The 20750-nt window shown below is 47.8% G+C and overlaps 1 protein-coding gene across 1 annotated transcript in view; it reads right to left on the bottom strand.

Moving 5' to 3' along the window:
• The window catches only part of LOC115161409 (receptor-type tyrosine-protein phosphatase-like N), a gene marked incomplete in the record, with an annotated part of 90204 nt that extends 69454 nt beyond the window's left edge, over positions 1-20750 (bottom strand). The window contains 2 exon segments of the mRNA XM_029712374.1: positions 4308-4358; positions 20285-20750. Coding sequence (XP_029568234.1) covers positions 4308-4358; positions 20285-20360 — 127 coding nt within the window.

Raw genomic sequence — 20750 nt, 5'->3', positions numbered from 1 at the left:
GAGGAAGGAGGAGATGAGAGAGGAAGGAGGAGATGAGAGAGGGGAAGGATAAGATGAGAAAGAGAGAAAGAGAGAAAGAGAGAGAGAGAGAGGGGGGGAGGAAGGAAGCAAGGACGGAAGGAAGGAGATGAGAGGGGAAGGAGGAGATGAAAGAAGGGAAGGAGGAGATGAGAGAGGAAAGAGGAAAGGAGAGAGAGGAAGGAGATGAGAGAGGAAAGAGGAAATGAGAGAGAGGAAGGAGGAGATGAGAGAGAGGAAGGAGAATATGAGAGAGGGAGAGAAAGAGGAAGGAAGGAAGAGAGAGAGAGAGGGATGAGAAAAGAAGAGTGAGTGTGTACATATGTGTGGAGGAGTAGTGTGTAAGCACTAGTGATTCATCCTCTTACTGAGGAGCATAGAGATAAAGAGAGAAGGAGAGAGAGAGAGAGGGATTGTGGGGGCGTTGACCCAGCTGCCTAGCTGCTATCAGCCTGATGATTTCACCGTTGCTAGGGAGACGATATGTGGTGTTGAAGAGGAGCATTGATGAGGCTGAGGAGAGTATAGGAAGGAGAGAGAGGGAGGGAGGGAATGACGAAGAAGAGGGAGGGAGGGAGGAGAGGGAGTGACGGAGGAGAGGGAGGGAGGGAATGATGGAGGAGAGGGAGGGAGGGAATGACGGAGGAGAGGGAGGGAGGGAATGATGGAGGAGAGGGAGGGAGGGAATGACGGAGGAGAGGGAGGGAGGGAATGACGGAGGAGAGGGAGGGAATGACGAAGGAAAGGGAGGGAGGGAATGACAAAGTAGAGGGAGTGACGGAGGAGAGGGAGGGAGGGAGGGAATGACGGAGGAGAGGGAGGGAGGGAATGATGGAGGAGAGGGAGGGAGGGAATGATGGAGGAGAGGGAGGAGAGGGAGGGAGGGAGGGAGGAGAGGGAGTGACAGAGGGAGTGACGGAGGTGAGGGAGGGAGTGAGGGAGGAGAGGGAGGAGAGGGAGGGAGGGAATGAGGGAGGGAGTGAGGGAAGAGAGGGAGAGACGGAGGAGAGGGAGGAGGGAGACGTGGCCTGTGTGTGTCTACCCCTCCCTAATACACCACAACAATAAACACAAAACACACACGCACACACGCATAAACACACTCATCACCATAATATGGCATTAAACTATAACACACAAGGTACTCCGTGCAAATTCAAATTGAATGTTGTTCAATTTCAATGCTGAAACACATGCAGATACAGTATCAGTATGTATTAACTCAGCCACACACCTTATCCCACATACTGTAGCCTCCCTACCACACACAGACATAACACACACACACACGCACACACACACACACACACACACACACACACACACACACACACACACACACACACACACACATCATAACACTGAGCCAATCAGCAGAGATATATCCACTAAACAGATCCAAAATATCATTCAACAGTGGTACCTAGCTAGCTAAAGTTATGTGTCTGTGGTAACTAGCTAGCTAAGGTTATGTGTCTGTGGTAACTAGCTAGCTAGCTAAGGTTATGTGTCTGTGGTACCTAGCTAGCTAAGGTTATGTGTCTGTGGTAACTAGCTAGCTAAGGTTATGTGTCTGTGGTACCTAGCTAGCTAAGGTTATGTGTCTGTGGTACCTAGCTAGCTAGCTAAGGTTATGTGTCTGTGGTACCTAGTTAGCTAAATGTATGTGTCTGTGGTACCTAGCTAGCTAGCTGAGGTTATGTGTCTGTGGTACCTAGCTAGCTAAAGTTATGTGTCTGTGGTACCTAGCTAGCTAAGGTTATGTGTCTGTGGTACCTAGCTAGCTGAGGTTATGTGTCTGTGGTACCTAGCTAGCTGAGGTTATATGTCTGTGTCTGTGGTATCTAGCTAATAATTACTATGCATCAATTAATAAGACTGCACCAATACATCATACATAACATACACCCACGCATCATAACACTGATTAAAATCCATTACACTCAGTCAACAGTTACGTAGCTGCCGTGAGGATAGGACAAATAAACCAACAGCTACGTAGCTGCCGTGAGGATAGGACAAATAAACCAACAGCTACGTAGCTGCCGTGAGGATAGGACAAATAAACCAACAGCTACGTAGCTGCCGTGAGGATAGGACAAATAAACCAACAGCTACGTAGCTGCTGTGAGGATAGAACAAATAAACCAACAGCTACGTAGCTGCTGTGAGGATAGAACAAATAAACCAACAGCTACGTAGCTGCTGTGAGAATAGGACAAATAAACCAACAGTTACGTAGCTGCTGTGATGATAGGACAAATAAACCAACAGCTACGTAGCTGCCGTGATGATAGGACAAATAAACCAACAGTTACGTAGCTGCTGTGAGGATAGGACAAATAAACCAACAGCTACGTAGCTGTTGTCGGCTTCACACCAACTCTGCAATTTTGTGTTTTTTTTGGTACATGATGTAATTTCCTAAAACAGCTTCTGGTCATCAGAACAGCGATCAATAATGTCGATTTGGAGGAAGATTTCTACTTCAACGAGTCAACTTCTCTGGCTGTTATGCCAGTGGTGAAAAGATCTATGATTCGCCAGATCAGAGGCAGTAGGGATGACCAGGGATGAATTGGACTGTTTTCCTGTCAAAATGTAACGAGGACTTTTGGGTGTCAGGGAAAATGTCTAGAGTAAAAAGTACATTATTTTCTTTAGGAATGTAGTGAAGTAAAAAATAAAAGTTGTCATAAATATAAATAGTAAAGTAAAGTACAGATACACCCCCCCAAAACTACTTAAAGTAGTACTTTTATACCACTGTGTTATGCTTACCACAGACCAGGTTATATCCCCGGGACTCGAAAGAGGAAGTGTCATCTAGACCTCTATTGTCTTGTCGGCGAACGTGCAATTTACTAGAAGAAGAAATCTAACAACAGGAACTGAATAACTGTAATGTCCTAATGTTTCTCAGAGTCGTGGCTGAATAACATTTAATATTTTAGCAGACAGTCTTATCCAGAGCGACTTAAAGTTGTGAGTAACATACATTTTAATACTTTTTTCTTACTGGTCCACCAGGGGAATCGAACCTAGCGCCGCAAGCGCCATGCTCTACCAACTGAGTTACACGGGAATAACATGGTCTCAAGTTTTTTGCTCCTCTGAGTTAGAATACCTCATGAATATCCCGGAGAAGCTGGCGGGAGCCCCGGGGAGAGTTCTCTTTTCTTTGTGAAGGGCAGGGCGCCCTGGAATTGTAGGGTGCCGTCTTTCGGATGGGACGTTAAACGGGTGTCCTGACTCTCTGAGGTCATTAAAGATCCCATGGCACTTATCGTAAGAGTAGGGGTGTTAACCCCGGTGTCCTGGCTAAATTCCCAATCTGGCCCTCATACCATCATGGCCACCTAATCATCCCCAGCTTACAATGGGCACATTCATCCCCCCTCCTCTCCCCTGAAACTATTCCCCAGGTCGTTGCTGTAAATGAGAATGTGTTCTCAGTCAACTTACCTGGTAAAATAACGGTAAAAATCAATAAAAATGAATAAGTGTCCAGTGACACAAGCATACCAGACGAGCTAAATGCCTTCTAGACTCGCTTTGAGGAAAGCAACATTGAAACATGCATGAGAGGACCAGCAGTTCTGGACGACTGTGTGATCTCGCTTTCCGTAGCGATGTGAGTAGGACCTTTAAACAGGTTAAAATTCCCAAGGCCACAGGGCCAGATGGATTACAAGGACATGTATTAAAAGCATACGCGGACCAGCTGGCAGGTGTTTTCACTGACATTTTCAACCTTTCCCTGACCCAGTCTGTAATATCTACATGTTTCAAGCATGTTTCAAGCAGACCACCATAGTCTATGTGACCAAGGTAATGACTAAGCTCAGGACCACGAGATTCAACACCTGCAACTGGATCCTGGACTTCTTGACGGGCCGCCCCCAGGTGGTAAGGGTAGGCAACAACACATCTGCCATACTGACCCTCAACATGGTTAACCCCTCAGAGGTACGTGCTTAGTCCTGTACGTTTTGGGTTTATGCAAACTGTAGTAAACGCTACATGCCCCAGGGAGATACAGAGGTGTTTGAGGAACAGGAGGTACAGGAAGAGGGTGATTGGGGTTGTTTGGGGGACCAGGATGAGCAGGGCCTGGGGTTCACTGACTGGAACTGTGTCTGCCTGCCAGTGTCTCTCTGTAATTACATTGCTTATCTGGACCAAATGTGTGTTACTCTCTAGGAGATACCGAGCACTTAGCACCCCCCCCCCCCCCCACACACACACACACACACACACACACACACACACACACACAGGATACTCACCATCAGAGCAGAACTGCTCCCTGGAGCACAGCCTTCCCTCAAACACACAACCTGAGAGAGAGGGAGAGATGGGGGAGAGGGGGAGAGAGAGGGGGAGAGAGATGGGGGAGAGAGAGAGGGTGAGAGAAGGAGAGAGAGGGAGAGAGAGAGATGGGGGAGAGATGGGGGAGAGAGAGGGTGAGCGAGAGAGGGTGAGCGAGAGAGGGTGAGAGAGAGAGAGAGAGGGAGAGAGAGAGAGAGATTAATAGCAGCTCTGTTAAATGCATTAATTGATTGAAAACTGTTAGAGTTTGATCACACACTCATCAAGCATCAGCTATAAGTAATCTCAGTAACCCAGAACCAAAACGCTGTGCCAGATACTCGATAGATTTATATTACGTACTTCTGTCCACAAGAGATTAGCTATCAGAGGAACAAACCCAACGTACACACAAGTCTGATCACACTGTGCAGACATACTCTCACATGTGACATAACAGCAAACAGCATGAGGCTCCTGTGTCATATATTGACTCTGTCTCGCACTGTGGAAGAGAATGAGAATATGGTCACGAGAAGTGCATGCTGTTTTCTGTTATGTTGCATTTGCTAGAGAGAGAGAGAGGGAGAGAGAGAGGGGAGAGAGAGAGAGGAGAGAGAGAGGTAGAGAGGAGAGGAGAGGAGAGGAGAGAGAGAGAGAGAGAGAGAGAGAGAGAGAGAGAGAGAGAGAGAGAGACAGAGAGAGAGAGAGAGAGAGAGAGAGAGAGAGAGAGAGAGAGAGAGAGAGAGAGAGAGAGAGAGAAATTGGCATATTAGCATATTGCCCAATATTTGGAACCAAGGACTGATCACCCCAAAAGTGGAGACAAATTTGACCCCAATAACTACTGTGGGAAAATCTTCTGCATTATCATTAACAGCAGACTCACCCAAAAATATCTTCAGTGAACAACATAAAACACCAAATAATGCATGCAGAGCAGAATTAGGCCTATAAGGAAGCGATTCCCAAACCTTCCATAACATCACCTACAGAGAGATGAACCTGGAGAAGAGTCCCCTAAGCAAGCTGGTCCTGGGGCTCTGTTCACAAACACAAATAGACCCCACAGAGCCCCAGGACATCAACACAATTAGACCCAACCAAATCATTAGAAAACAAAAAGATAATTACTTGACACATCAGAAAGAATTTACAAAAAACAGAGCAAACTAGAATGCTATTTGTCCCTAAACAGAGAGTACACAGTAGCAGAATACCTGACCACTGTGACTGACCCAAACTTAAGGAAAGCTTTGACTATGTACAGACTCAGTGAGCATGGCCTTGCTATTGAGAAAGGTCGCCGTAGGCAGACATGGCTCTCAAGAGAAGACAGGCTATGTGCACACTGCCCAAAAAATGAGGTGGAAACTGAGCTGCACTTCCTAACCTCCTGCCAAATGTATGACCATATTAGAGACACATATTTCCCTCAGATTACACAGATCCACAAAGAATTCGAAAAAACGAATCCAATTTTGATAAACTCCCATATCTACGGGGTGAAATACCACAGTGTGCCATCACAGCAGCAAGATTTGTGACCTGTTGCCACAAGAAAAGGTCAACCAGTGAAGAACAAACACCATTGCAAATACAAACCCATATTTTTGTTTCTTTATTTTCCCTTGTGTACTTTAACTATTTGTACATCATTACAACACTGTATATAGACATAATATGACATTTGAAAATGTCTTTTTTCTTTTGCAACTTTTGTAATTGTAATGTTACTTTTAATTTTTGATTGTTTATTTCACTTTGGTTTATTATCTATTTCACTTGCTTTGGCAATGTTGACATATAGTTGAAGTGGGAAGTTTACATACACCTCAGCCAAATACATTTAAACTCAGTTTTTTCACAATTCCTGACATTTAATCAGAATAAAAATTCCCTGTCTTAGGTCAGTTAGGATCACCAATTTATTTGAAGAATGTGAAATGTCAGAATAATAGTAGAGAGAATGATTTATTTCAGCTTTTATTTCTTTCATTACATTCCCAGTTGGTCAGAAGTGTACCAGTCCCTCCTGTAGCAAAGCACCCCCACAACATGATGCTGCCACCCCCGTGCTTCACAGTTGGGATGGTGTTCTTCGGCTTGCAAGCGTCTCCCTTTTTCCTCCAAACATAACGATGGTCATTATGGCCAAACAGTTCTGTTTTTGTTTCATTAGTCCAGAGGACATTTCTCCAAAAAGTACAATCTTTGTCCCCATGTGCAGTTGCAAACCGTAGTCTGGCTTTTTTGTGGCAATTTTGGAGCAGTGGTTTCTTCCTTGCTGAGCGGCCTTTCAGGTTATGTTGATGTAGGACTCATTTTACTGTGGATATAGATACTTTTGTACCTGTTTCCTCAAGCATCTTCACAAGGTCCTTTGCTGTTGTTCTGGGATTGATTTGCACTTTTCGCACCAAAGTACGTTCATCTCTTGGAGACAGAACGCGTCTCCTTCCTGATCGGTATGACGGCTGCGTGGTCCTATGGTGATTATACTGGCGTACTATTGTTTGTACATATGAACGTGGTACCTTCAGGCATTTGGAAATTGCTCCCAAGGATGAACCAGACTTGTGGAGGTATACAATATTTTTGTTAGGTCTTGGCTGATTTCTTTTGATTTTCCCATGATGTCATGCAAAGAGTCACTGAGTTTGAAGGTAGGCCTTGAAATACATCCACAGGTACAACTCCAATTGACTCAAATTATGTCAATTAGCCTATCAGAAGCTTCTAAAGCCATGACATCATTTTCTGGAATTTTCCAAGCTGTTTAAAGGCACAGTCAACTTAGTGTATGTAAACTTCTGAACCACTGGAATTGTGATACAGTGAATTATAAGTGAAATAATCTGTCTGTAAACAATTGTTGGAATAATTACTTGTGTCCTGCACAAAGTAGGTGTCCTAACCGACTTGCCAAAACTATAGTTTGTTAACAAGACATTTGTGGAGTGGTTGAATGTGTTTTAATGACTCCAACCTAAGTGTATGTAAACTTCCGACTTCAACTGAATGTTTTCCATGTCAATAAAGCCCCTTAAATTGAAATTGAAATTGAGAGAGGCGAGAGAGATTAAGACGTATAGAGAAAGAGGAGAGAAAGAGAGAGAGAGAGAGACAGAAACCATATATAGATTCTCTGTAGAGGGGTAACCATGAATTTGACAGTAGTTTACAGGTAGTTCATGGGAAGTAAAAGTCTGTATTTCATATAACAGTCCACCTACTGTGGAGGGAGGGAGTATGGAGGGAGTATGGAGGGAGTATGGAGGGAGGTGCAGGGATGTGGATGGAGTATGGAGGGAGTATGGAGGGAGTATGGAGGGACGTGGGTGGAGTATGGATGGAGGATGGAGGGAGTATGGAGGGAGTATGGAGGGAGTATGGAGGGAGTATGGATGGAGTATGGAGAGAGTATGGGTAGAGTATGGAGGGAGTATGGAGGGAGTATGGGTAGAGTATGGAGGGAGTATGGATGGATTACGGAGGGAGTATGGATGGAGTCTGGGGGGAGTATGAATGGAGTATGGATGGAGTCTGGGGGGAGTATGAATGGAGTATGGATGGAGTCTGGGGGGAGTATGAATGGAGTATGGATGGAGTCTGGGGGGAGTATGAATGGAGTATGGATGGATTACGGAGGGAGTACGCATGGAGGATGTATGGGTGGAGTATGGAGGGAGTATGGAGGCCCAGATCTAGTTCTTTGTGTTGGCCACAGCTGGTCAAACAGACCGTAGAGGTTATGCGTGTGTGTGTGTGTGTGTGTGTGTGTGTCTGCGTGCGTGCGTGCGTGCATGCGTGTGTGCGCACGCTTGCAGGGCTGGTCAGTCAGAGTCTACTGCCAGCAGAACACAGGAGGACAAACTGATAAGGAATTGGGGCTATAAAACACAACTCAGAGTAAAGTCTGATCTGGACTAGATGGAGGTGGGGTGGGGTGGGGCCCAGAGTAAAGTCTGAACTGGACTAGATGGAGGTGGAGTGAGGTGGGGCTCAGAGTAAAGTCTGAACTGGACTAGATGGAGGTGGAGTGAGGTGGGGCCCAGAGTAAAGTCTGATCTGGACTAGATGGAGGTGGGGTGAGGTGGGGCTCAGAGTAAAGTCTGATCTGGACTAGATGGAGGTGGGGTGGGGTGGGGCTCAGAGTAAAGTCTGATCTGGACTAGATGGAGGTGGGGTGGGGTGAGGTGGGGCCCAGAGTAAAGTCTGAACTGGACTAGATGGAGGTGGGGTGGGGTGGGGCCCAGAGTAAAGTCTGAACTGGACTAGATGGAGGTGGGGCCCAGAGTAAAGTCTGATCTGGACTAGATGGAGGTGGGGTGGGGTGGGGCCCAGAGTAAAGTCTGATCTGGACTAGATGGAGGTGGGGCCCAGAGTAAAGTCTGATCTGGACTAGATGGAGGTGGGGTGGGGTGGGGCCCAGAGTAAAGTCTGAACTGGACTAGATGGAGGTGAGGTGGGGTGAGGTGGGGCTCAGAGTAAAGTCTGAACTGGACTAGATGGAGGTGGGGTGGGGTGGGGTGGGGTGAGGTGGGGCTCAGAGTAAAGTCTGAACTGGACTAGATGGAGGTGGGGTGGGGTGAGGTGGGGCTCAGAGTAAAGTCTGAACTGGACTAGATGGAGGTGGGGTGGGGTGAGGTGGGGCTCAGAGTAAAGTCTGAACTGGACTAGATGGAGGTGGGGTGGGGTGAGGTGGGGCCCAGAGTAAAGTCTGAACTGGCTTACTGTTTTTCCTGTCATTCTCTCTCCCCTGGGCGACAAAAGGAAGGACAGTGTGGGGCAGGACCAATGCAGCAGTAGTTCTGTTCTTCCATTTCTGCCTGGATACCACCTCCTTTCTACAGCAGCAGCAGGGGAAACGGTCGTATGTCGTTCTGCCTGGATACCACCTCCTTTCTACAGTAGCAGCAGGGGAAACGGTCGTATGTCGTTCTGCCTGGATACCACCTCCTTTCTACAGTAGCAGCAGGGGAAACGGTCGTATGTCGTTCTGCCTGGATACCACCTCCTTTCTACAGCAGCAGCAGGGGAAACGGTCGTAACTCATTCTGCCTGGATACCACCTCCTTTCTACAGTAGCAGCAGGGGAAACGGTCGTATGTCAATCTGCCTGGATACCACCTCCTTTCTACAGTAGCAGCAGGGGAAACGGTCGTATGTCATTCTGCCTGGATACCACCTCCTTTCTACAGTAGCAGCAGGGGAAACGGTCGTATCTCATTCTGCCTGGATACCACCTCCTTTCTACAGTAGCAGCAGGGGAAACGGTCGTATGTCGTTCTGCCTGGATACCACCTCCTTTCTACAGTAGCAGCAGGGGAAACGGTCGTATGTCGTTCTGCCTGGATACCACCTCCTTTCTACAGTAGCAGCAGGGGAAACGGTCGTATGTCGTTCTGCCTGGATACCACCTCCTTTCTACAGCAGCAGCAGGGGAAACGGTCGTAACTCATTCTGCCTGGATACCACCTCCTTTCTACAGTAGCAGCAGGGGAAACGGTCGTATGTCAATCTGCCTGGATACCACCTCCTTTCTACAGTAGCAGCAGGGGAAACGGTCGTATGTCATTCTGCCTGGATACCACCTCCTTTCTACAGTAGCAGCAGGGGAAACGGTCGTATCTCATTCTGCCTGGATACCACCTCCTTTCTACAGTAGCAGCAGGGGAAACGGTCGTATGTCATTCTGCCTGGATACCACCTCCTTTCTACAGTAGCAGCAGGGGAAACGGTCGTATGTCGTTCTGCCTGGATACCACCTCCTTTCTACAGTAGCAGCAGGGGAAACGGTCGTATGTCGTTCTGCCTGGATACCACCTCCTTTCTACAGTAGCAGCAGGGGAAACGGTCGTATGTCAATCTGCCTGGATACCACCTCCTTTCTACAGCAGCAGCAGGGGAAACGGTCGTATGTCAATCTGCCTGGATACCACCTCCTTTCTACAGTAGCAGCAGGGGAAACGGTCGTATCTCATTCTGCCTGGATACCACCTCCTTTCTACAGTAGCAGCAGGGGAAACGGTCGTATGTCATTCTGCCTGGATACCACCTCCTTTCTACAGTAGCAGCAGGGGAAACGGTCGTATGTCATTCTGCCTGGATACCACCTCCTTTCTACAGTAGCAGCAGGGGAAACGGTCGTATGTCGTTCTGCCTGGATACCACCTCCTTTCTACAGTAGCAGCAGGGGAAACGGTCGTATGTCATTCTGCCTGGATACCACCTCCTTTCTACAGTAGCAGCAGGGGAAACGGTCGTATGTCATTCTGCCTGGATACCACCTCCTTTCTACAGTAGCAGCAGGGGAAACGGTCGTATGTCGTTCTGCCTGGATACCACCTCCTTTCTACAGCAGCAGCAGGGGAAACGGTCGTAACTCATTCTGCCTGGATACCACCTCCTTTCTACAGTAGCAGCAGGGGAAACGGTCGTATCTCATTCTGCCTGGATACCACCTCCTTTCTACAGTAGCAGCAGGGGAAACGGTCGTAACTCATTCTGCCTGGATACCACCTCCTTTCTACAGTAGCAGCAGGGGAAACGGACGTATGTCATTCTGCCTGGATACCACCTCCTTTCTACAGTAGCAGCAGGGGAAACGGTCGTATGTCATTCTGCCTGGATACCACCTCCTTTCTACAGTAGCAGCAGGGGAAACGGTCGTATGTCATTCTGCCTGGATACCACCTCCTTTCTACAGCAGCAGCAGGGGAAACGGTCGTATGTCATTCTGCCTGGATACCAACTCCTTTCTACAGTAGCAGCAGGGGAAACGGTCGTATGTCATTCTGCCTGGATACCACCTCCTTTCTACAGCAGCAGCAGGGGAAACGGTCGTATCTCGTTCTGCCTGGATACCACCTCCTTTCTACAGCAGCAGCAGGGGAAACGGTCGTATGTCGTTCTGCCTGGATACCACCTCCTTTCTACAGTAGCAGCAGGGGAAACGGTCGTATGTCGTTCTGCCTGGATACCACCTCCTTTCTACAGCAGCAGCAGGGGAAACGGTCGTATCTCATTCTGCCTGGATACCACCTCCTTTCTGCAGCAGCAGCAGGGGAAACGGTCGTATGTCATTCTGCCTGGATACCACCTCCTTTCTACAGTAGCAGCAGGGGAAACGGTCGTATCTCATTCTGCCTGGATACCACCTCCTTTCTGCAGCAGCAGCAGGGGAAACGGTCGTATGTCATTCTGCCTGGATACCACCTCCTTTCTACAGTAGCAGCAGGGGAAACGGTCGTATGTCATTCTTGTTGTTGAGTGCTAGGTCTGGTTTCAGGTGTCAAATGTAATGAGGAATATAACATAGCACCAAGTTTGTCAATAAAACATTAGTGGACTGACAATAGTGAACTGTTGTGATAGATAAAGAACTGAAACCAGTGGGGGAGAGAGATAATGCTCTCACAGACCTCAGTATTGATTAAGAACTGAACACAGTGGAGGAGAGAGATAATGCTCTCACAGACCTCAGTATTGATTAAGAACTGAACACAGTGGAGGAGAGAGATAATGCTCTCACAGACCTCAGTATTGATTAAGAACTGAAACCAGTGGAGGAGAGAGATAATGCTCTCACAGACCTCAGTATTGATTAAGAACTGAACACAGTGGAGGAGAGAGATAATGCTCTCACAGACCTCAGTATTGATTAAGAACTGAAACCAGTGGAGGAGAGAGATAATGCTCTCACAGACCTCAGTATTGACAGCTTTGGACAGCTGCCTGGACAGATCTCTTCCATGGCTATTAGCCTTTAGCTGTTATACACAGACAGATAGTACAGATACACACATCCAAAATGTCAGATACACACACACATGAATCCTCCCAGCAGACCAGACATCTTTCAAATACTTTGAGCGATTTGATTGAACGTGTCTGGAGTGCAGATTCTTTGGTAACAAAATGTATAACCGGAATTGCCCTTATTTTGCCTAGAGTGGAACCAAAGAGTTCAGTGTGTCCGCATACATCATGTTCCCAGCTAAAACCTCCTGGACTCCATCATGTACCCAGCTAAAACCTCCTGGTCTCCATCATGTACCCAGCTAAAACCTCCTGGTCTCCTCCATCATGTACCCAGCTAAAACCTCCTGGTCTGCTCCATCATGTACCCAGCTAAAACCTCCTGGTCTCTTCCATCATGTACCCAGCTAAAACCTCCTGGTCTCCTCCATCATGTACCCAGCTAAAACCTCCTGGTCTCCATCATGTTCCCAGCTAAAACCTCCTGGTCTCCTCCATCATGTTCCCAGCTAAAACCCCCTGGTCTCCATCATGTACCCAGCTAAAACCTCCTGGTCTCCATCATGTACCCAGCTAAAATCTCCTGGTCTCCATCATGTACCCAGCTAAAACCTCCTGGTCTCCTCCATCATGTACCCAGCTAAAACCTCCTGGTCTCCTCCATCATGTACCCAGCTAAAACCTCCTGGTCTCCTCCATCATGTACCCAGCTAAAACCTCCTGGTCTAATCCATCATGTACCCAGCTAAAACCTCCTGGTCTCCACCATCATGTACCCAGCTAAAACCTCCTGGACTCAATCATGTACCCAGCTAAAACCTCAGGGTCTCCTCCATCATGTTCCCAGCTAAAACCTCCTGGTCTCCTCCATCATGTACCCAGCTAAAACCTCCTGGTCTCCTCCATCATGTTCCCAGCTAAAACCTCCTGGTCTCCTCCATCATGTACCCAACTAAAACCTCCTGGTCTCCTCCATCATGTACCCAGCTAAAACCTCCTGGTCTCCTCCATCATGTTCCCAGCTAAAACCTCCTGGTCCCCTCCATCATGTACCCAGCTAAAACCTCCTGGTCTCCTCCATCATGTACACAGCTAAAACCTCCTGGTCTCCTCCATCATGTACCCAGCTAAAACCTCCTGGTCTCCTCCATCATGTTCCCAGCTAAAACCTCCTGGTCTGCTCCATCATGTACCCAGCTAAAACCTCCTGGTCTCCTCCATCATGTACCCAGCTAAAACCTCCTGGTCTCCATCATGTACCCAACTAAAACCTCCTGGACTCCTCCATTATGTACCCAGCTAAAACCTCCTGGTCTCCTCCATCATGTACCCAGCTAAAACCTCCTGGTCTGCTCCATCATGTACCCAGCTAAAACCTCCTGGTCTCCTCCATCATGTACCCAGCTAAAACCCCCTGGTCTCCATCATGTACCCAACTAAAACCTCCTGGACTCCTCCATCATGTACCCAGATAAAACCTCCTGGTCTCCTCCATCATGTACCCAGCTAAAACCTCCTGGTCTGCTCCATCATGTTCCCAGCTAAAACCTCCTGGTCTCCTCCATCATGTACCCAGCTAAAACCTCCTGGTCTCCTCCATCATGTACCCAGCTAAAACCTCCTGGTCTCCTCCATCATGTACCCAGCTAAAACCTCCTGGTCTGCTCCATCATGTACCCAGCTAAAACCTCCTGGTCTCCTCCATCATGTACCCAGCTAAAACCTCCTGGTCTCCTCCATCATGTTCCCAGCTAAAACCTCCTGGTCTCCTCCATCATGTACCCAGCTAAAACCTCCTGGTCTCCTCCATCATGTACCCAGCTAAAACCTCCTGGTCTGCTCCATCATGTACCCAGCTAAAACCTCCTGGTCTCCTCCATCATGTTCCCAGCTAAAACCTCCTGGTCTCCTCCATCATGTACCCAGCTAAAACCTCCTGGTCCCCCTCATGTACTCAGCTAAATCCTCCTGGTCTGCTCCATCATGTACCCAGCTAAAACCTCCTGGTCTCCTCCATCATGTACCCAGCTAAAACCTCCTGGTCTTCTCCATCATGTACTCAGCTAAATCCTCCTGGTCTGCTCCATCATGTTCCCAGCTAAAACCTCCTGGTCTCCATCATGTACCCAGCTAAAACCTCCTGGTCTGCTCCATCATGTACCCAGCTAAAACCTCCTGGTCTCCTCCATCATGTACCCAGCTAAATCCTCCTGGTCTGCTCCATCATGTACCCAGCTAAAACCTCCTGGTCTCCTCCATCATGTACCCAGCTAAAACCTCCTGGTCTCCTCCATCATGTTCCCAGCTAAAACCTCCTGGTCTCCTCCATCATGTACCCAGCTAAAACCTCCTGGTCTCCTCCATCATGTACCCAGCTAAAACCTCCTGGTCTCCTCCATCATGTACCCAGCTAAAACCTCCTGGTCTCCTCCATCATGTACCCAGCTAAAACCTCCTGGTCTCCTCCATCATGTACCCAGCTAAAACCTCCTGGTCTCCTCCATCATGTTCCCAGCTAAAACCTCCTGGTCTGCTCCATCATGTACCCAGCTAAAACCTCCTGGTCTCCTCCATCATGTACCCAGCTAAAACCTCCTGGTCTCCATCATGTACCCAACTAAAACCTCCTGGACTCCTCCATCATGTACCCAGCTAAAACCTCCTGGTCTCCTCCATCATGTACCCAGCTAAAACCTCCTGGTCTGCTCCATCATGTACCCAGCTAAAACCTCCTGGTCTCCTCCATCATGTACCCAGCTAAAACCTCCTGGTCTCCATCATGTACCCAACTAAAACCTCCTGGACTCCTCCATCATGTACCCAGCTAAAACCTCCTGGTCTCCTCCATCATGTACCCAGCTAAAACCTCCTGGTCCCCTCCATCATGTACCCAGCTAAAACCTCCTGGTCTCCTCCATCATGTACACAGCTAAAACCTCCTGGTCTCCTCCATCATGTACCCAGCTAAAACCTCCTGGTCTCCTCCATCATGTTCCCAGCTAAAACCTCCTGGTCTGCTCCATCATGTACCCAGCTAAAACCTCCTGGTCTCCTCCATCATGTACCCAGCTAAAACCTCCTGGTCTCCATCATGTACCCAACTAAAACCTCCTGGACTCCTCCATCATGTACCCAGCTAAAACCTCCTGGTCTCCTCCATCATGTACCCAGCTAAAACCTCCTGGTCTGCTCCATCATGTACCCAGCTAAAACCTCCTGGTCTCCTCCATCATGTACCCAGCTAAAACCCCCTGGTCTCCATCATGTACCCAACTAAAACCTCCTGGACTCCTCCATCATGTACCCAGATAAAACCTCCTGGTCTCCTCCATCATGTACCCAGCTAAAACCTCCTGGTCTGCTCCATCATGTTCCCAGCTAAAACCTCCTGGTCTCCTCCATCATGTACCCAGCTAAAACCTCCTGGTCTCCTCCATCATGTACCCAGCTAAAACCTCCTGGTCTCCTCCATCATGTACCCAGCTAAAACCTCCTGGTCTGCTCCATCATGTACCCAGCTAAAACCTCCTGGTCTCCTCCATCATGTACCCAGCTAAAACCTCCTGGTCTCCTCCATCATGTTCCCAGCTAAAACCTCCTGGTCTCCTCCATCATGTACCCAGCTAAAACCTCCTGGTCTCCTCCATCATGTACCCAGCTAAAACCTCCTGGTCTGCTCCATCATGTACCCAGCTAAAACCTCCTGGTCTCCTCCATCATGTTCCCAGCTAAAACCTCCTGGTCTCCTCCATCATGTACCCAGCTAAAACCTCCTGGTCCCCCTCATGTACTCAGCTAAATCCTCCTGGTCTGCTCCATCATGTACCCAGCTAAAACCTCCTGGTCTCCTCCATCATGTACCCAGCTAAAACCTCCTGGTCTTCTCCATCATGTACTCAGCTAAATCCTCCTGGTCTGCTCCATCATGTTCCCAGCTAAAACCTCCTGGTCTCCATCATGTACCCAGCTAAAACCTCCTGGTCTGCTCCATCATGTACCCAGCTAAAACCTCCTGGTCTCCTCCATCATGTACCCAGCTAAATCCTCCTGGTCTGCTCCATCATGTACCCAGCTAAAACCTCCTGGTCTCCTCCATCATGTACCCAGCTAAAACCTCCTGGTCTCCTCCATCATGTTCCCAGCTAAAACCTCCTGGTCTCCTCCATCATGTACCCAGCTAAAACCTCCTGGTCTCCTCCATCATGTACCCAGCTAAAACCTCCTGGTCTCCTCCATCATGTACCCAGCTAAAACCTCCTGGTCTCCTCCATCATGTACCCAGCTAAAACCTCCTGGTCTCCTCCATCATGTACCCAGCTAAAACCTCCTGGTCTCCTCCATCATGTTCCCAGCTAAAACCTCCTGGTCTGCTCCATCATGTACCCAGCTAAAACCTCCTGGTCTCCTCCATCATGTACCCAGCTAAAACCTCCTGGTCTCCATCATGTACCCAACTAAAACCTCCTGGACTCCTCCATCATGTACCCAGCTAAAACCTCCTGGTCTCCTCCATCATGTACCCAGCTAAAACCTCCTGGTCTGCTCCATCATGTACCCAGCTAAAACCTCCTGGTCTCCTCCATCATGTACCCAGCTAAAACCTCCTGGTCTCCATCATGTACCCAACTAAAACCTCCTGGACTCCTCCATCATGTACCCAGCTAAAACCTCCTGGTCTCCTCCATCATGTACCCAGCTAAAACCTCCTGGTCTGCTCCATCATGTTCCCAGCTAAAATCTCCTGGTCTCCTCCATCATGTACCCAGCTAAAACCTCCTGGTCTCCTCCATCATGTACCCAGCTAAAACCTCCTGGTCTCCTCCATCATGTACCCAGCTAAAACCTCCTGGTCTCCTCCATCATGTTCCCAGCTAAAACCTCCTGGTCTCCTCCATCATGTACCCAGCTAAAACCTCCTGGTCTCCTCCATCATGTACCCAGCTAAAACCTCCTGGTCTGCTCCATCATGTTCCCAGCTAAAACCTCCTGGACTCCTCCATCATGTACCCAGCTAAAACCTCCTGGTCTCCTCCATCATGTACCCAGCTAAAACCTCCTGGTCTCCTCCATCATGTACCCAGCTAAAACCTCCTGGTCTCCTCCATCATGTACCCAGCTAAAACCTCCTGGTCCCCCTCATGTACTCAGCTAAATCCTCCTGGTCTGCTCCATCATGTACCCAGCTAAAACCTCCTGGTCTCCTCCATCATGTACCCAGCTAAAACCTCCTGGTCTTCTCCATCATGTACTCAGCTAAATCCTCCTGGTCTCCTCCATGTACCCAGCTAAAACCTCCTGGTCTCCTCCATCATGTACCCAGCTAAAACCTCCTGGTCTGCTCCATCATGTTCCCAGCTAAAACCTCCTGGTCTCCATCATGTACCCAGCTAAAACCTCCTGGTCTGCTCCATCATGTTCCCAGCTAAAACCTCCTGGTCTGCTCCATCATGTACCCAGCTAAAACCTCCTGGTCTCCTCCATCATGTACCCAGCTAAATCCTCCTGGTCTGCTCCATCATGTACCCAGCTAAAACCTCCTGGTCTGCTCCATCATGTTCCCAGCTAAAACCTCCTGGTCTGCTCCATCATGTACCCAGCTAAAACCTCCTGGTCTGCTCCATCATGTACCCAGCTAAAACCTCCTGGTCTCCTCCATCATGTACCCAGCTAAAACCTCCTGGTCTCCTCCATCATGTACCCAGCTAAAACCTCCTGGTCTCCTCCATCATGTACCCAGCTAAAACCTCCTGGTCTCCTCCATCATGTTCCCAGCTAAAACCTCCTGGTCTGCTCCATCATGTACCCAGCTAAAACCTCCTGGTCTGCTCCATCATGTTCCCAGCTAAAACCTCTTGGTCTCCTCCATCATGTACCCAGCTAAAACCTCCTGGTCTGCTCCATCATGTACCCAGCTAAAACCTCCTGGTCTCCTCCATCATGTTCCCAGCTAAAACCTCCTGGTCTCCTCCATCATGTACCCAGCTAAAACCTCCTGGTCTCCTCCATCATGTACCCAGCTAAAACCTCCTGGTCTCCTCCATCATGTACCCAGCTAAAACCTCCTGGTCTCCTCCATCATGTACCAAGCTAAAACCTCCTGGTCTGCTCCATCATGTACTCAGCTAAAACCTCCTGGTCTCCTCCATCATGTACCCAGCTAAAACCTCCTGGTCTCCTCCATCATGTACCCAGCTAAAACCTCCTGGTCTCCTCCATCATGTTCCCAGCTAAAACCTCCTGGTCTCCTCCATCATGTACCCAGCTAAAACCTCCTGGTCTCGTCCATCATGTACCCAGCTAAAACATCCTGGTCTCCTCCATCATGTACCCAGCTAAAACCTCCTGGTCTCCTCCATCATGTACCAAGCTAAAACCTCCTGGTCTGCTCCATCATGTACCCAGCTAAAACCTCCTGGTCTCCTCCATCATGTACCCAGCTAAAACCTCCTGGTCTCCTCCATCATGTACCCAGCTAAAACCTCCTGGTCTCCTCCATCATGTACCCAGCTAAAACCTCCTGGTCTCCTCCATCATGTACCCAGCTAAAACCTCCTGGTCTCCTCCATCATGTACCCAGCTAAAACCTCCTGGTCTCCTCCATCATGTTCCCAGCATTCAGGTGTTTGTTCCCTGTATATTCAGGTGTTTGTTCCCTGTATATTCAGGTGTTTGTTCCCTGTATATTCAGGTGTTTGTTCCCTGTATATTCAGGTGTTTGAACACATGAAGTCCCCTGTGGCTCAGTTGGTAGAGCATGGTGTTTGCAATGCCAGGGTTGTGGGTTTGATTCCCACGGGGGACCAGTACGGCGAAAACACTGTATGACATGTATGCATTCACTACTGTAAGTCGCTCTGGATAAGAGCGTCTGCTAAAATGTAAGTCAATTCAATTTGTTCCCTGTATATTCAGGTGTTTCTTCCCCGTATATTCAGGTGTTTGTTCCCTGTATATTCAGGTGTTTCTTCCCTGTATATTCAGGTGTTTCTTCCCTGTATATTCAGGTGTTTGTTCCCTGTATATTCAGGTGTTTGTTCCCTGTATATTCAGGTGTTTGTTCCCTGTATATTCAGGTGTTTGTTCCCTGTATATTCAGGTGTTTGTTCCCTGTATATTCAGGTGTTTGTTCCCTGTATATTCAGGTGATTGTTCAGAGGATGATTCTGAACGGAGATCCACACACTTTTGTTTTACTATTTGCATTTATCCACATTCACTTAACGCTAGATGTACTTCAGTGTACAACAGAAACACAAGGGTTGATTATGGGATCTTATAATTAGCTCGGTAGGGCCAAGCCAACACCTATGGAGACAGCATATTCCACCACATAACAGACAAACTGGGAGATAGAACACAGATGCAGTAAATAATGATTAGTGACTACATTAATGAGTGTTCAAGTCAAACAGAGAACACATTAATTTAATGGCCTACTAACCGCTTCCATTATTCTGATGAATAACAATACAGAAATAACTAAATCCCTGGTACCTTCACCTTTTTTTTAAACGCCAGGTAGCCATGGTAACTGGCTGTGATGAGGCCGTGCTCCTCTGTTACCAGGGAGCAAGAATTATGAGACCTGATAAAACAGGGAATTGGAGAACAAGGTTTGCAGAGAAGAGACGGAGAGTATAATTTGAACAGGCAATGTAAATAGCGCTTAAGCCGTAGCCTAGTTGCTCTCCGTGGTCCTGAAACGCATCTCCTTGTCTCTCTCCGTGGTCCTGAAACGCATAAACTTCATACAAGTAGAAAGCCGATTCTGCAAACTTTAGGTCTGAAAGCTATAAGGCTTGTATTTCATAAAGCCAATAGAAAACCATTTCTACTTTGTTGACTTTTCCTTGTCAACAGTGAACTGTGGCTGTTTTAGCTGTTAATTGAAGTTACAAAAAACCTACACAAAAGCTATTTAAAAACATTCAACTAATAAAAATCTATTTTCTCAATATCTCTTCCAAATTCCGATTTATTTCATTACTTTGATGAAATGTAATGCCATTCACACCTTGTAAATCTTTAAAGGTAAACTGGAAAACGTGTGAATCATCAATTTGTCTAAACGGCGGACTTCATTCCAAACACTGCTTCTTTACTAACTACCGCTTGGTGAAGTTTCCCTCTATCGCTTCCTCTTCTCTTCCATCTAAAACTCCATGTTCCCGACACCCCAACATCCTCTTACCGTATCTGTTTGACGTCCCAAACTGGTAGAACACCGTCATGAAAAGCAACGCTCTCCACAGCTTCGGGTGCTTCATTCTTTAGACAGACACCACCTAAAATACAACTATTGTCTGATGTACCAACACGATCCAATTCCCGTCCCCCTTTTGGAAATCGAATTAAATCTCCATGTTTCTTCACCGAGCTACGAGCAGACCTATATACCGCGCTGGATTCACCGAAACAAAACCTTTGGCTTAAACCTTTCGCTAAAGTGCAATGACTGGGTTTGGACAGAAAAAAGGAGGAAAAAAAACAAACCAAAACACACATACGACACAAGGAAATCCAAAAAGAACCTTGAAATTCTGGAGCGGATTAGAGAGCGGGAATCTGTCGGTGTGTGGTGGCGGAGACCTTCATATTATACAGTCATTGGTGGAGACCCGCAATAACGTCACCGGAGAACACACTGGACCAGCGGT

This window comes from Salmo trutta, chromosome 24, assembly GCF_901001165.1.
Source record: "Salmo trutta chromosome 24, fSalTru1.1, whole genome shotgun sequence".
Lineage (NCBI taxonomy): Eukaryota > Metazoa > Chordata > Actinopteri > Salmoniformes > Salmonidae > Salmo > Salmo trutta.
Note: the sequence above shows the minus strand (reverse complement) of the source record. Positions and strands in the feature narration are given on the sequence as shown.